Below are 15,764 nucleotides of genomic sequence, written 5' to 3'. Positions count from 1 at the left end.
GAAACCCACTTACAGTACAGCAGTACACTGACGACATTCTGAGACCTGTTTGGCTACCGTTCCTTTTGCAGTACTCTGGCCTTATTTTTCAGCAAGATACTACCAGATCACATATGGCACGTGTTGGTATGAACTGTCTTACAGCTTGTCAAATACTTCTTTGGCCAGCCAGATTTCTCTCCCATTAAGTAGGTCTGGATTATGATAAAAAAGCGACTGCATCTACCAGGGAATGTTGATGACCTAGTCCGACAATTGGAGCAAATTTGGCAAGAAATACTGCAGGAGACCATCCAGGAGCTTTATCGGTCTATGCCACGCCATGTGGTAGCTTGCATCTAGGCTAGAGGTGGGTCAACGCCTTATTGGGCTTGTTACTTTGTAACTATGTAACTCTGAAATAAATCATTCAACTGTTCAGAAATTTTAATCATTTTCTATTCTGTACATAATCTTCATATCCACCAATTTTTGTCTTCATCAGACAACTCCTTCTTAGTGCATTTTTTTTTTTTTTTTTTGTTATAGAGTGTATTAAGATTGTTCTAAAAAAAGACACACAATCAGCATTAAATGTAAATAAATATATATACACATACACATTGATGAAAAAAATTATGTTTTCAAACATGCAAAAAATAATGTTTTCATACATAAGAAATGGTAAATTGATGATATGACAAGACATTTAATAAACATAGCACACAAAATGCTAGATTTTGTGAGTTCTTAAAACTACCATATTACCAAGCTGAATGTTATGAATATTACTGAAAGTTCTGGTCTAAATAAATTGTTTTTTGAGAAGCAAGGAGCCTCTTATCCAGCTACAATTTTTTTTTTAAATTTCTCAATTAAAATTAAATAATATATTTAAGTACCTGATTAGCAAGACCATGAAGTGGGCCAGCTAACCCATTCATACCCGCAGCAAATGAAAGATATGGATCAGACAAAGCACTTCCAACTAAATGGACAGTATGGGCACTAACATTGCCACCTTCATGATCACTGAAAATATACACAGATAGTATGAGTAAACAAACAATACGCTGCTTATTACACATAAATTCTAGTTAGACAGAACACTTTATGGAAAAGTAAAAATGCATTTTTATATCCTTCATTATTATAAGTTTAATGAAATTTCCACATACTGAACTGCTTCAGCGAATATTTTTTTTAACTTCTAGAAATGACATTAATACTTTTTATCAATATACATCAATACATTATTCTTATATTTATGTTTTACTTGAAGGACTTGAAGTTTTTTGGCTGGGCCAATTTTGCTTTACTACCATGGCATTAAGAGTGAAGCACTGCTCCCAAGCTTCGGTCTCCAGATGGGGTGTTTTTTGTTTACATTCAGAAGCTTCCTTGACAGCACTTCGATAGTATTTTGACACATGACAGTTCCACACAAATTGAAAAATGGGACATTTCCGCATAAATGAAACATTCATTGTGTGATGGATAATAGCAATTCGTATAATTTAGTGACATTTATGCAAAAATCTCACCTTGGTTATTTTACGATAACTAACAACAGCCATTTAGAGAATTTGTTTTATAAAATTCTAAGTTGTTGAACTACAAAAATATAGATTTTAGCAAAAATGTTATGCTTAAAGAATGAAAAATACCTTATGGTACCTTAAAATTGTATATGTCTTTCGTTACCCTTGACAGAGTATTTGCTACTTTTTTTTTAATGTTCCAAATGCCAAAATAATTTTTTTTTTTTTTTTTTTTTTTTGTCTTCCACATATTATTGTGACATGTACTAAAATTTTTAGAGGAGAGTCTTTATAGTTGCTCATTTTAAACTTATCATTTTATTTTTATATAACTTAAAAATAATCACTTTGGGTTTATACATTTTACTTATTTAGGTTAATTAAAAAATAAAATTACCACCAAATGCTGCAATCCTCATCAAAATTAATAAATATACACACGGATATGCCAATAAGTTAACTTTTCCTTGATTTACAACCACACATTTGTGTAAAATTATGTACAGTTCTACACAAATGTATGGAACAGAAGATGGATACATTTGCGAATTCGGCAGAAGTACCACGCGCAGTCGAGATGATGTGACCACGTGAATGTGCCACATCGTCAAGACAGCTTATTAAGAATTTGAAAATAGAGTAATTGATTGAGGTGAAAGCATTTGTGTATCCTGCCAAAAGTGGTCTGATCATGAATGGTCATGAATAAGCAAGAATTGTTCGTGTTGGAAAGCGATCTGTTAAAAGGTATTGTAAAGCAAATTCTACGAGATGCATACTTAAGAAAGTAATGAAGAAGTGTTTTAGAATATGTGTTGTTGAAATTAAGGATAAAAAAATATGATAAGTATAATTACAAGAATTATTCCTGTTACATTTTATAACTCAGTTACAAGTTTTGAATAATATTTTTTAAAAAAATCCCTTTTTTATTCTCTTTAAGAAATATTCAGAGAAAGTCAAGTAGTATTTAACGTATTTCATTATTAAAATAAAAGGTGCTTTAATTTGAAATGGACTAAATAGAACACTGATTATAAATTGACTTAGATTTTTCGATTCAAAAGATGCCTCAGAAGCTAAAAAAATCATGTCATATTTGAGAAAGTATTTTAGAAGCTCTATAAATAGAAAAGGAATAATGCATAATTTTAATATTAATAATACAATAAACTTTGATCTTAATTTTTGTAATCCTTAAGCGAATAAAATCTAATTACCTTAATTTTTTTTTCTAAAGTAATTAAGGAAAAACTTGTGAAAATATTTCATTCAAATTAAACCGTTCTGAGCAAACTGTTCTGTGATAAATATAGCATTTAATTCTGCTCAGATGAAACATTGTTCAAAAATGTATTTCTTTCATATACTGAGAGTACTCTGAAATATTGTAGAAAAAGAAAATATATGCATTTATATGTATATTTACGACGTGATTACAATATATTTACATCCGATCATGTTAAAACCCGGTACTTACATATTATCGCAACCAGGTTGGCGCGATTTGTAAGTTTGAATAAAAAAGTATGAATAGAAAGAAAATGTACATTTATTAATTACAGATAATTTTTAATACAGTTTTTTTATGTTATTTTGTTTTAAAATATAAAATAGCAATTAAACCCTTCCGGTTTCGAATTTGAATATGTTGCAGAATTATTTTTTCGGCGGAAATCTTTTGGCTATTGCTTTTAGCACTGATTGAAAACCATCTTTGCCATTAACAGCTTGAGCTTGGTGCCATATAAATTCGATAAGCTACGAGTCAAGATGATGACGGGCTGTTCCTCTCTGTTTTTTGTTGCGGCATTTGCCTGAGCCCCACATGTGCTCTACATGTTGTGTGTGAACGCCCGTGTTGGGATCCACAAAGTTATATTTGTGATTAACAGTTCCATGCAGAAATCCAGCATTTTCGAACTCGCTTGTATTGTATCCTTTCCAGCAATCCGAATAAATGATGCTTCCTTCTTTGATATTTTCGCAAATTTTTTCCATGAGGGTAACGGCGCTTCTGTTAGGTACAGTAACCAAAAAAGTCTCTTTCTTTTCTCGGCAAATTCCGCCGAAAACCCATTGCTGTGGTAGTACACGTCCAGTGTTATTTTTTCTTTTTACAAATAAACTTTCGTCTAAACACGTAGGGTTGCCGTAAGTAAGGTCGCCAAATTTGGTGATTTATGTGAATTTTGGCCTGGTTGCGTTAATACGCAAGTACCCAAAACCCATTGAACTTAATGGTAAATGACCCAATGTTTCGGTCACCACGAAGGGATTGCCAGTGCTTCAAAGCAGTGTATGGGGAAAACCGGTTAGGGCCACTCCATCTTACTTCCTACTTCCATGTTTCCAATACTGAGCCAGGAGAGCACAGGCTTGCATATTATGACCCATGCTACCCTGAAGATACTCCAGCTCTCTAAAGTAGCACAAAATAAACAATTCTGTGGCTGATATAAATTCGTATGAACCATTCTTTCTCCAAACCAGAATGGCTACTCACAAATGCTATAGTCAAACCCAAGAATCAGAAATCAATGTTACCTGTCTGAAAAAAAAAAAAAAAAAAAAAAAACCCTCTTCTCCTTTTCTTTCTTACCCCCCTTCCCGAGTAAAAATACTCACTTCCACAGAAAAATCTCTAATGAAATCGATTTTCTTGTCTTTCATTACCCAGAGAGGAAAAAATTGGAAACTTCTCTCCCTTGTCAATATTGGTTTATTTAAAATTTTAAAATTCATCTCTAGCCAATTGCTTAATTTGAGGACTCTTTAACCAACATGTATGGAGCAATAAATTGTCAAAACACCTGAATAGCAAAAATCTAACTCCATGGGAAAGAAATTCAAACCTCTTGTTTGCTTCCAAAATTAAGAATTTTTACACAATAGGAAAAGTCAATACTAGGTTCTTTAGCTGACTAAAAAGGCAAAAATCTTCTCGTAAATACAGTTACAAACACGGCCCAACCTTATTGAAAATTCTGTTACTTTTCATTTTTTAGAATAAATAACATTAACAAAAAGTAATTTCACCCTAACTCTTTGTAATCAGCTGCAAAGAGACGCACTAATTTCTTGAGCTCTGAGAACATCACAACTGGGACTAAGACTGTGACAAGTCCCTACCCAATTTAAACTCTTTAATAATGCAATAATATTAAACTATATACACAACATAAACCACAAACGCCACATGCAGATACTCACGTTTGTTTTTGGACACTTGTATTGTTGAAATTTATTTGCTTACTAGATATTACACTAAAATATAAATTTCAATAAAATTTTTATATATTATTTTTTATCTATATTTTAAGCCTTGCTTGTTCCAAAATAAATATATCAAAATTTTCCTTGAAATAAAATAAGGTATTCAAAAAGTGTTTAATCACTAACTCTAATGTGAACACGATTTTTTGTACCGCCTATTAAGTTACACATGCTTTTTGCTGCACTTCATTATTTATTACTCCAAATTTCATAAGAAATATATTTCTCATTCAATTAATTCAGTTCTCACTTCGCAGCAGGGCTAAAATACATAAAAACTCAAAATATCTTCATTAAAACTTATAAAATACAGAAAAATCTAAAAGACCGAGTACAGTGAAAAAGGTTAAAAAAATTTTTTCTCAAATAAAATTAAAATTTTTCATGCAAAAACAATGAATTCAGCCAGAAGGCTGGAAGATAAAAATTCCAGTGCACAAAACTGAAAGTTAAATTCTGGTGCAGAGGAAAAAGACACTGAAGTTGGCACACCAACTGACTCCACTAAGAGATTCAAATGTAAACAAATGGCGGCCTCCTTGAGACTAGCGCCACTTACTTTTTAAATTGTAGATAATTCTATAACCATACTTGCAAACCCACAACACTAAAAAACCAGGAGATTTTTCTCAATGATAAAAAGATTTTTTAAATGATAAAAATACATTTTTTTAATAATCAATGAATTTTACATAGTTACTAATTCTTAAATACAAACAACAGTACATTTTAAACATTACTTAAACATAATAAAATTTTAAATATACTTAAGCATTTTTATTGCTTGCATATTTTAACAAAAATAAATAATTTAATCAGTTTTTGTACAAATGCTATAACAGTTGCAGATTTTGCTGTAATGTAAATGCTTTCATTAAGGAACTTCATAATTTTATTCATAGCAATTGCCATGTAGGCTAATAAAAGTTTTTCTAATGTGCCATTACTAATATTGGATTTAAATTTAGTTTTAACTCATTTTTCTAATCTAAATTTTTCTCACACCTATTTTTAACACTGAAGTAATAATAGCATCTCCATTAATTTTAGGTATTTTAAAATTTTAGGTATTTTTAACACTGAAGTAATAATAGCATCTCCATTAATTTTAGGTATTTTAAAACTTTTAACAGAGCCTTTTATATTAACTCTAGAAGCATTTACTTCTTCTTTAAAAAATTCAAGAAATAAGTTCCATTGGTTGAGGATTCTAGATAAACATTTCTTTAAAAGACAGCTAGCGTGTACATCAAGGATGTAAAACTCGTGGCCCACAACAAAAATTTTTGCGGCCCGGCCAATATATCGCCAAATGATAATATATAATAAAATAACATATCGATGAAAAAAAAATGAAATGTTTACTGCTAAATAATTAACGATAATTTATTCAGTGTTGTTAGATTACTCACAGCGAGTTGACACACAAACTACTTAAATTACAAATACGTGTGAGTAGCTTGCGTTCAGCTACTTTCGGCTTTTGGGGGACACGTGCACTCAGAACTTGTACGCATCCCCCGATAGCCGAATGTGGCCGAACTCATGCTCTCAGTTTTCCAACCATAGTTTTGTACGATATATTGGTGCATGCATGTGCATGCACTTTGCTTTATTATTAATTATTACTTAATTCATATTGCTATGGATTTCATAGTTATTTATTTAGTTAGTTTTTTTTAAAAATTTAGAATTGTAATTAGATTTGCTTCATGTTGGCTTAGCAACGCAGATGATTTTTGAAAAGACAGCTGCATTGGAAGTTTAAAAATAGAACAGCGCATGCATTTAATACCTAATAAATAAATATCTCGTAATTGCTGTTGCCATCCACAAAAATCCAGATATTTATAGATGTTTCAAGTATATTCGAGAAATTAATTATAAAGCTTATAAAAGCCGAGAACAAACAACTCAACTCAGTAGTAGCTGTAGTTCTAGCGAACTGTTTTTTTTATTTAATGCTGTGATTGATTTGTAGCAATTTCGCTGTGAGATACAATTAGTTTCTCTGTTTTGAATTGATTTTTGCTAAACGTTTGACATTTTGTGATATTGTTAGAATATTTTTGAAGAAATATTTCAGCATTTTGATTTATCTCTTGTGGAAAAAATAAATTTTTGTTAACTTTTTAACGTTAACCATGTTTATTCCAGCCCTTTGTATTCAGTATGTCTATATCAAAACCAAGTGGTAGTAAAATTAAACGAAAAATCGCTGACGAACATAGAATATTCCAAGTAAAATGGGAATTAGAATATTTTTGCTGTGAAATAAAAGATAAAAAAATCTGCTTAATATGTAATAATACTATTAATGTACCAAAGTTATATAATATTAAACGTCATTACGAGCAACACAAATCGAAATATAACAATTACGAAGGATTAATGAGAGAAGAAAAGTTGAAAGAGCTCAAGTTAGGAGTGAAAAAGCAACAGTCCATGTTTAGTAAAGTATTGCAAGAAAGTGAAGCGGCGGTACATGCAAGCTACGTCTTGTCCGAGTTGATAGCTAAACATTCGAAGCCTTTTACTGACGGTGATTTCATCAAGGAATGCCTAATGAAAGCTGGAGAAATTGTTTGTCCTGGAAATGTGAAGGTTTTTCAATCAATTTCATTGTCTCGAAATACAGTTGCGGAAAGAGCTGATTTACTGATTACTGATTTAGCCGCGAATTTAAGTGATCAGATCAAAGCAAAATCATCTAGTTTGGAAAGTTTTTCCATTGCCTGTGACGAGAGCACGGACAAAACTTGGTGAAATTCACGGTTCAAACATTCATCATATGCATTGCATTATACATCAAGAAGTTCTATGCACGAAAGTAATAAATATGGAGAATGTTTTGTCATATATAAAAAAAGTTATAAATTTTATAAGATACCGAGGTTTAAATCAGCATCAATTCACTGCTTTCTTAAGTGAGTTAGATAGTGAATATTCGGGTTTGTCCTACTATACCGAGGTACGTTGGTAATCTTGATCCAAGATTCTCAAACAATTCTGGGATTTGAAAGAAGAAATATGTCAGTTTTTAAAAAAGAAAAATCAAGACGTAAGTTTGTTTTACGATCCAATATGGATACAAGATTTATCTTTCTTGGTTGATATAACCAAACACTTAACCGATTTAAATTTATCGTTACAAGGAAAAGATCATATCATTTCGAACATGTTTGACATAATTAAAGCATTCAAATGTCAACTAGTTCTTTGGGAAAAACAACTTAAAAATGAAGATTTGACGCACTTCCCAACGTGCAGCATGAACAAATCAAGTTTAGATACTTGTTTGTATCAAAAATATGCAGAAAAAATTTCAAATTTAACAACTGAATTTGAAACGAGGTTTAATGATTTTAGTTCCCTCGAAGACATTTTTTTTTTTTTTTTTTCTTCGATTTTCTCAATATGTATTGACTCAGTACCCAGCCATATGCAAATTGAGGTGATCGAGATTCAATGCAACTCAAATTTGAAAGCAAAATTCATTGAAGTGGGCGTGCCTGAATTTTACAAATATTTACCAGCCAGGTTTGAAAATACTCGAAAATTCGCATATGAAATTATTTCCATGTTTGGTAGCACTTATCGGTGCGAGCAGTTATTTTCAGTCATGAAAGGTAATGAGTCTCCTATTAGAAACTGTATTAATGATGCTCACCTTGGGTCAGCGTTGAAAGTTATCACTGCAAACAAAATTTCTCCCGAAATAGGAAAGATAATAGCAGAGAAGAGATGTCAAGTATCAGGACATAAACATTAAATTTTTCTTGTTCTTTTCTATATATATATATGTTTGTTATTGTATTATTCGAAATAAATCTACGTTTCTATGAATATTGATTTCCCCCCCCCCAGCCCACCTAAAGTTAAGCCTTGTTTGTTTGGCCCAAGTGTACCTATGAGTTTGACATCCCTGGTGTACATAGATGTTTCAAAATTTTTCCTTATTTCAGTATTATGCAGCTGTTGGAGTTGTTTCAATTTTCCCTTCCTTTTAGAACTCCATTCAAAATAATAATAAATATTAATGATCTGTTCATCCACTCTTATAGGTAAAGAAGCTGCCCCTTTTTCAACAGCTAAATTTAAGAGGTGAAAAATGCATTTTTAATGGGAAAAGTATCTCAATGGTAAATTTTTTTTTTTTTTTTTTTTAATGTTTTAGCTTTTGTGGAGACTACTTCTTACACAACATCAAGCAATAAAAATTATAAATACTGAAATATTTAAACAAAATTAGATGAAGCAATCTTTAACTGGTGTAAATTTCAAATAAAATCAGTTTCAAAGACAATCTAACATCCCTTTCCTTAAATACTTATCTCACTGCCTAATTATAAATCATAAATTAGCGTGTTATTTTAATTAAAGCTTTAATATGCAAAAAGATTTTTATCTTTCCATACAAAATCCAAAGATATATTCAAGAATAAACTGAATGGTTTAGATCTCTTTTTAAAGCCTATCATTGAGTAAATTGAGATTTTTCACTCAGATTTAGTAAAAAAGCCAAAACAAAATTTGCTTGTTTCATTAACTGGTGATTCCATATTCATGAAACAGCACACTGAATGAATATCAACTAGTTTGTAGTCGACCCTATGAAAGTATTAATCACAATCTCTTTGAATTACACACATAAAGCTTCCAGAGTTTTATATACAGACATTTTAATAATGAGAATTTATGATCTATAGAACCACTGCAAAAAGGGAATTAACTTCTTAACTGCAGCGGGTGTACATATATGCCTTGCTCAGCTGATGCATAAACTGCCCCGGGTGTATATATATACGCCCTTCCGAAATACTGTCATTTGCTTTGCGCTGCTACCGGTACAATTATTCGCAAAGCTTTGGAATGCAACACCACAATGACCTCGACAGAGTATGTAGGATATTATTTCAGAGAAGAGAGGGGAAGGAATTGGAGATGGGTATGTTTCTAAAACGGTAAAAGTAATGACTACACAGTTATGTTCATATTTCTGTTTGAGTAAAACGTATTTTTTTTTAATTCTGCATCTTCCGTTTTCGTTTACTGTTAGTAGTAGGTGCTTTTTTTTTACGAATATGTCTGACAGTGAAATAGATAACTTTCCGTCATCTTCGGTATCAGACACCTCAGAATATATTTCACCAGATGAAGAGGATTGTGGTTATTCTCTGAAAGATGCTCAACGTTAGGTATGACTTGATACGAAAAATTTGCCTAGGACTTCCAACTAATTTAGAAGAAATATATATGTTTTTTAGGTATACTGATTTTACAACACTGGAACCTACTATTACACTTTACTGATCTAAAAATAAATTGATCGAAACTCCATTTTTTTGGATTATTTTATTACCTTTTTTATTATACAGTAGAAGTCCAGAAATCCGCAATGCTTGGGACCAGAGGTTGTGTGGATTTCAGGACAGAAAAGATAATATTCAGACTAAAAGTGCAAAATAAATAAGGCGTATTAAGCCACGTTTCCACTGCTGTTTATGCGTTTCTCCAATCAGCGAGTGAATTCACTTTGATCGACATCTGCAATTCGGTCGATGTGCAGTGATGGATGACATACGGATGGAGTTCAACAATGTTCAACTTCCATCCATATGTCTGCGGACGAGTTGGGGTCATGTGGTAAAAAAGGAGCAATCAGGTGTACTCACCAAAAACTAAAGGTGGCAGAAGTAGCCATGAACGCTTGCTTAGGGAAAGAATGTTTTGCTAAAAAACACTTATTTCTGGATTAGCATTATAGCGAGAAATCTGCATACTGAAAAAATCAGCAATCAGCTAAATTTAGTTAAAAAAAGATAACTGCAACTACAGTACTTATTCGCAAATAGAATCAGGTGTTCAAGAAATTCAGTTCAAGAAAATCAGCGGCAAAAATTATAATTCCAAGTCCATGAAATAGCAAATTTGTCCTGACAATTATTTCCCAGTTCTGTATACTCATTTACCTTTAATGAAAATGAATGTCTGACTATATCAAACTACTATAGCAAGTTAGATATGATTAAAATATATGTTATTTTTTTCTTTTGAAACAGGTAAAAACTAAAAATGTTAATTATAAATTAAATTTGATAGCCTTATAATAATCCACTGCATTAAAGAGTATGTTAAATTTGTATTTCTCTATTTATAAATATAGCTTTTTGGCTAACATGTATTTGTAAGCAAATGAAATATATTTTTAGCAGCCCATTTAACTTCAGTCGGAATGCCACTTTAAAAGATAATGTTTTTTATAAAAAAATGTACTAGAAGCTGAAGAACAAACTCTGGTGAATTTTTTAGATGATAGCACACTGCAATAAGACCAAAAAATTTAGTTTTAAGAATTGATTTACTTGATGATGTATATAAACCAAAATATGCATAAGACTATTGTGTGATGCTAGCTTAGTGGTAAAGCTGACGGTAACAATGTTTAACTTTTGGGGTTGTGAGTTCGAACACATATGCTTTTTGCACCCTGTCTGCAACTTTCTTAGCTTTTTGTTCCAATTATGATCTATATTTGTGTTTTATAATTTAATTCTATTATTATATGCATCAAATATATTGTTTTATTTATGCTCTTATTTATTTAAATTTTCCCCGCAAAAAGTTTTGAAAATTATACAATACGAATTTAAAGCATACCCTGTACATATATATTTTAATTTAACAAACATTCTCTATTCGTAAAAAGCAAATTTAAAGTTAATTAAATTTAAGTGAAATTTAATCCAAACAAATAAATGATTAATTATTGCTGTAAACTAATCTACAATATCATTTAAATTCTGAGAGCATATGTAAATCAAGTGGAAGTATCAAAATTCATGAATAAATATATAATTCCAAAAATTTATTAATCCTAAAAAATTTATAAAAACGCATAAATGAATTACTATTAATCCTAAAAAATTTATAAAAATGCATAAGTGAATTACTAGGATAAATAAATTTTTGGAATTATATATTTATTCATGGATTTTTGATACTTGCACTTGATCTACATATGCTCTCAGAATTTAAATGATATTGTAGATTAGTTTGAGGCAATAATTAATCATTTATTTGTTTTTGTATTAAATTTCTAAGTTTAAATTTGATTTTTACAAATAAAGAATGTTTGTTAAATTCAAATTTCATTCCTTGCAGCAATGGCGCAAGAGACTTATTTAAATTTAATTTAACTTTAGTATTTATTCTTTTGAAACCCTGTACATATATATATATTTTCGTTTCACTTTTATGTGAATGTACATACATGTGCTCAGACTTTGGGATGTTTACGGCTCTAAACTTTCATTACCAATTAACATGAGACAGTATTAATGCCCTAAACATTTTTTTAACAAATAATTACTATAATAATTGCTTTTAAATTCAGTCCTCTCCAGCAAAAGTGCAGCAATTAAATATTTCCATTTTCTTTACCTAATGTGCACATAGCTTATTTTTATAACTTCTTCTATAAAAGAGATATAAATTAAAAATATTTTATCGGATTATGCATAAAATATAAATGCCCATAGTGCATTTTAAAACAAACAAGATTTCTAATAAATTATCCAGTTATGACTCTGAAGTCAGCGGTATACAAGCATAGCAAATTTTGTGTAAATATTGTGAACGTTTCTTTACAGTTGCTCTGTATTTTAAAAGTACCAACTATTTTTTAATTCGTTTAACTTTTTTATTTTATTTAATTTGTTTATTTTTTCAGTAACAGTACATTTTAGTTTTAATAACATATATATTATTTCATTTATATTTAAGGCTTCTAGAAATGCAAAGAAATTTCTAAAATTTACTTCAGCTTCTATGCAATTAGTGATGTTCATAATAGGCATTATAACCTTACTTATCTAAAAATTGCTAGCGTACTTTACTTTCGCAGTTCATAAGCAGAAATAAAAGTTTCCAATAAGGTGGAATTTAGTGAATAAAACTTTTCTGCATTCTACGTCAGGATCCATATCAAATCCAAAACCAACAATACTCGCTTAAGTGTGAAAAATTCAGATGCTCAGCGTCGTTATCTACGGATATGCGGCAGTGGAAACGCTTGTACGGATGCCGTAGGCGTGTGTTCAATTGACACAACGCATTCGTACGCAGTAGTGGAAACGGGCTTTTAGTACATTTAATTAAATTATTATATACATTAATACAGTAATTCATTATATGCATTAAATTATTATTATATATATAAACGGATTATATTATATTGTTCCTTTACATTAGGCTCCTCTATTATTTTAACAGCTTTTCTTTATTGTTCTGTATATCATACACAGTCTGTGTGGCTATTTTTAAATCAGCATGAAACTGCTTCCCCTTTTCTCTTAGTAGTCCTGAAATAGTTACCCCATCACTCGACCGCTGCCGGAACCACTTGTACAAGACAGCATCGAGGTTTGCTGATTACGCCTCATGTAAAGATTTCCGGTTTCAGATTTCGGCATTAGAATCACTGTTGCTGTAAAATTTTAACAGCTTTTCTTTATTGTTTCGTGTATCATACACAGTCTGTGTGGCAATTCCATACAATTCTGGTATAAACCAAGCAGTAGCACCTGCCTCCATATTTAGCAGCATTTCCACTTTTTTCATTACCGTCAATGCAACGTGTTTACATTTTTCAATGTTGCAAGCAGTAAAATCACAAGTGCATTTCTTATCTATCATTGTGTTAAAAAGCCCTGAAATTTAAAATATTCTTAATTTATCTACAAAATATCCGGATAAAAAAAAACAACATCACTACACAATCTCCTGAAATAACAAATCTCAGAAAGTACAATAACGTGAAGTGAACTTGAAAGAAGAGTTGAGTTAATCGTCTGCTTTTTTACCTCGATGCAGACTGGAGGGGAGGAAAAAAACTCTTATTATGGATGTCAATAATTTGCTATTTCCGTTATGACTCATTATTATTCGGTAATTCTAAGGTCATTATCCAGTAAGTATTTTTTCTTCAATATTTCTATCCATGTTGCAGTTTCCGGAACCTATAAATTAAATGTTTATATTTTGAGAGGCAACGCAAATTTCAGGCCGGCGGGTTTTCAGTATTTGACTGTACTTGCATTTTTTTTATCATACTTTTACTCTAAACATTAAATTTTGTACTTAAATTTTTTTTTTTTAATCTTTATTTTGTGAAAGTAAACAGGTTTTAGACAGCAAAACTTGCATTTATTTCCTCGCTAATACATCGCATAACTATGCATGCCTGTGTAAGAAAATGGTGGCACTGGGAAGTGAATCTTATCTTTTTTCCGTGGCAGTTAAGGGGTTAAGAAGCCTTTCCAGTGTTGAAATTATTCTCATACAATTTTCTATTTTAGTTTGATGGCTCATACATATATTGCTAGAATCAAACCTCAAAGAAATAAAATTGTAGCCACTATTTTTAAATTATCCGCAACTTAAAAAGTTTGCTGTCAAAATTAACATAGGAGCACCAGTTGTAAAACAAATACACTTAAAAATATATTAACACAAGTTAAATAATAACACATTCTTTAATCTACATATTAATAAAAAGAAGATATTTATAGTAACTCACAAACCTATGTATTGTAAGGTATAATCTCATAAGCTCTGTAAATTGAGGATCTTCATAGCCCAGCATTGAAGTGAAATTATGAGACCAGTCTTTATTCACATCTATTGCCCCTATGCTACTACCATCACGATATAAATTTCTATATATAGTAGCAGCAATGGGAGGGAGTTTTGCAATAAGACTCATGGCATCATCATATGTCAGCTGTAAAGTTACATTTGTATTAGAAATATGTCTTGAAAAAGAACAGTACTCTCTGTCTTTAAATGAATAACAAAAATAACCTACCTCCCAGTATTTAGTTTTAGACACTCCTTCACTATAAGCTTTAGCAAACTTGCTTTCAGTATTGCAAGCTGTTATTGCAGCACTAAACTGTGACATAGGATGCAAATTAGATGGGAAGTTATTCAACATTGTGACAACATGAGATGGAAGATCTGCAAGTTCAGCCCATTGTTTTGACAAATGTTTCACCTATACACAAAATTTCTCAGTTATAGTGACAATTTATTTCTTCTAAACAAACAAATAACAAATACAATAATTAATTAGAAAGAATAGGAAGTACCTGTTCATCAGTGGGCACATCACCAGTCATTAACAACCAAAATAATGCTTCAGGCAAAGGTTCTTCACCACCAGGTGCTTTTGGAAGTTGTTCCCTGCAATCTGGAATGGTTAGATCACGGAATCGGATTCCTTCTTCAGGATCAAGATGAGAAGTTTCAGTAACTAAACTCTTCATACCACGCATGCCACCATATATCTGCAACAAATTCTCAATTATTTATATACATATAAACATGCATTTAAATGAAATACACAATACTTCACATAATCCAGCTTTACTACAATTTAGTTTGAATGATAGATTTCTACTTATGTTCTACACGATGTGCCCAGGATTACAAATGTTGAGAACAGTTAATCCAATGGTTCCACGTTCCCACTTTAATTAAATTGTTGTTTAATGAAAACTGTGTTGAATCACATAATGTCTGGCCATATTTTAAGTTTTCTTATTACCCATGCTCACTAATTATGGAAAAGTTGTTTATATTTGATGCAAATTCAAAAAGAAAATTACATTGTAGCTTTAAATTCAAGGGCAGATTTTTTATTAGCTTTTTTAATTTTAAAATCATACTGCCACTACAAATATGGTAAATTCTAAAAAATTAGAAAATGAAATTATTTTTAACACATAAATAAACTAGTTTTTCCCCATTATGCAGTCAGGTCTTTTTTTCGGCAGTTTATTTTTATGCTGTTTTAAAATTATGGAATATGATGCATATTTAATTTTTTTTTCTGGAATCCTGTGCATTTATCTCAGGCCCTTTGTTTTTTTATCTCTGACAGCCAACAGTAAAGAAAGTGGAGAG

The 15,764-nt window shown here is 30.9% G+C and overlaps 1 protein-coding gene across 2 annotated transcripts in view; it reads right to left on the bottom strand.

The window, feature by feature from the left end:
- kdn (citrate synthase) overlaps positions 1 to 15,764 on the bottom strand; it is a 58,492-nt gene that overhangs the window by 14,492 nt on the left and 28,236 nt on the right. For both annotated transcript variants that reach the window (XM_035366868.2, XM_035366873.2), the window contains exons 4-7: positions 14,948 to 15,145; positions 14,665 to 14,853; positions 14,381 to 14,580; positions 882 to 1,011 (exon numbers count right to left, since the gene is read on the bottom strand). In XM_035366868.2, the coding sequence (XP_035222759.1) occupies positions 882 to 1,011; positions 14,381 to 14,580; positions 14,665 to 14,853; positions 14,948 to 15,145 (717 nt within the window). The remainder of the gene's footprint in view (positions 1 to 881; positions 1,012 to 14,380; positions 14,581 to 14,664; positions 14,854 to 14,947; positions 15,146 to 15,764) is intronic.

Source organism: Stegodyphus dumicola, chromosome 5 (assembly GCF_044657685.1).
Source record: "Stegodyphus dumicola isolate Sdum_Otavi_A_Nest chromosome 5, ASM4465768v1".
Lineage (NCBI taxonomy): Eukaryota > Metazoa > Arthropoda > Arachnida > Araneae > Eresidae > Stegodyphus > Stegodyphus dumicola.
The sequence above is the reverse complement of the archived record's forward strand: the minus strand, read 5'-3'. Positions and strand labels throughout refer to the sequence as shown.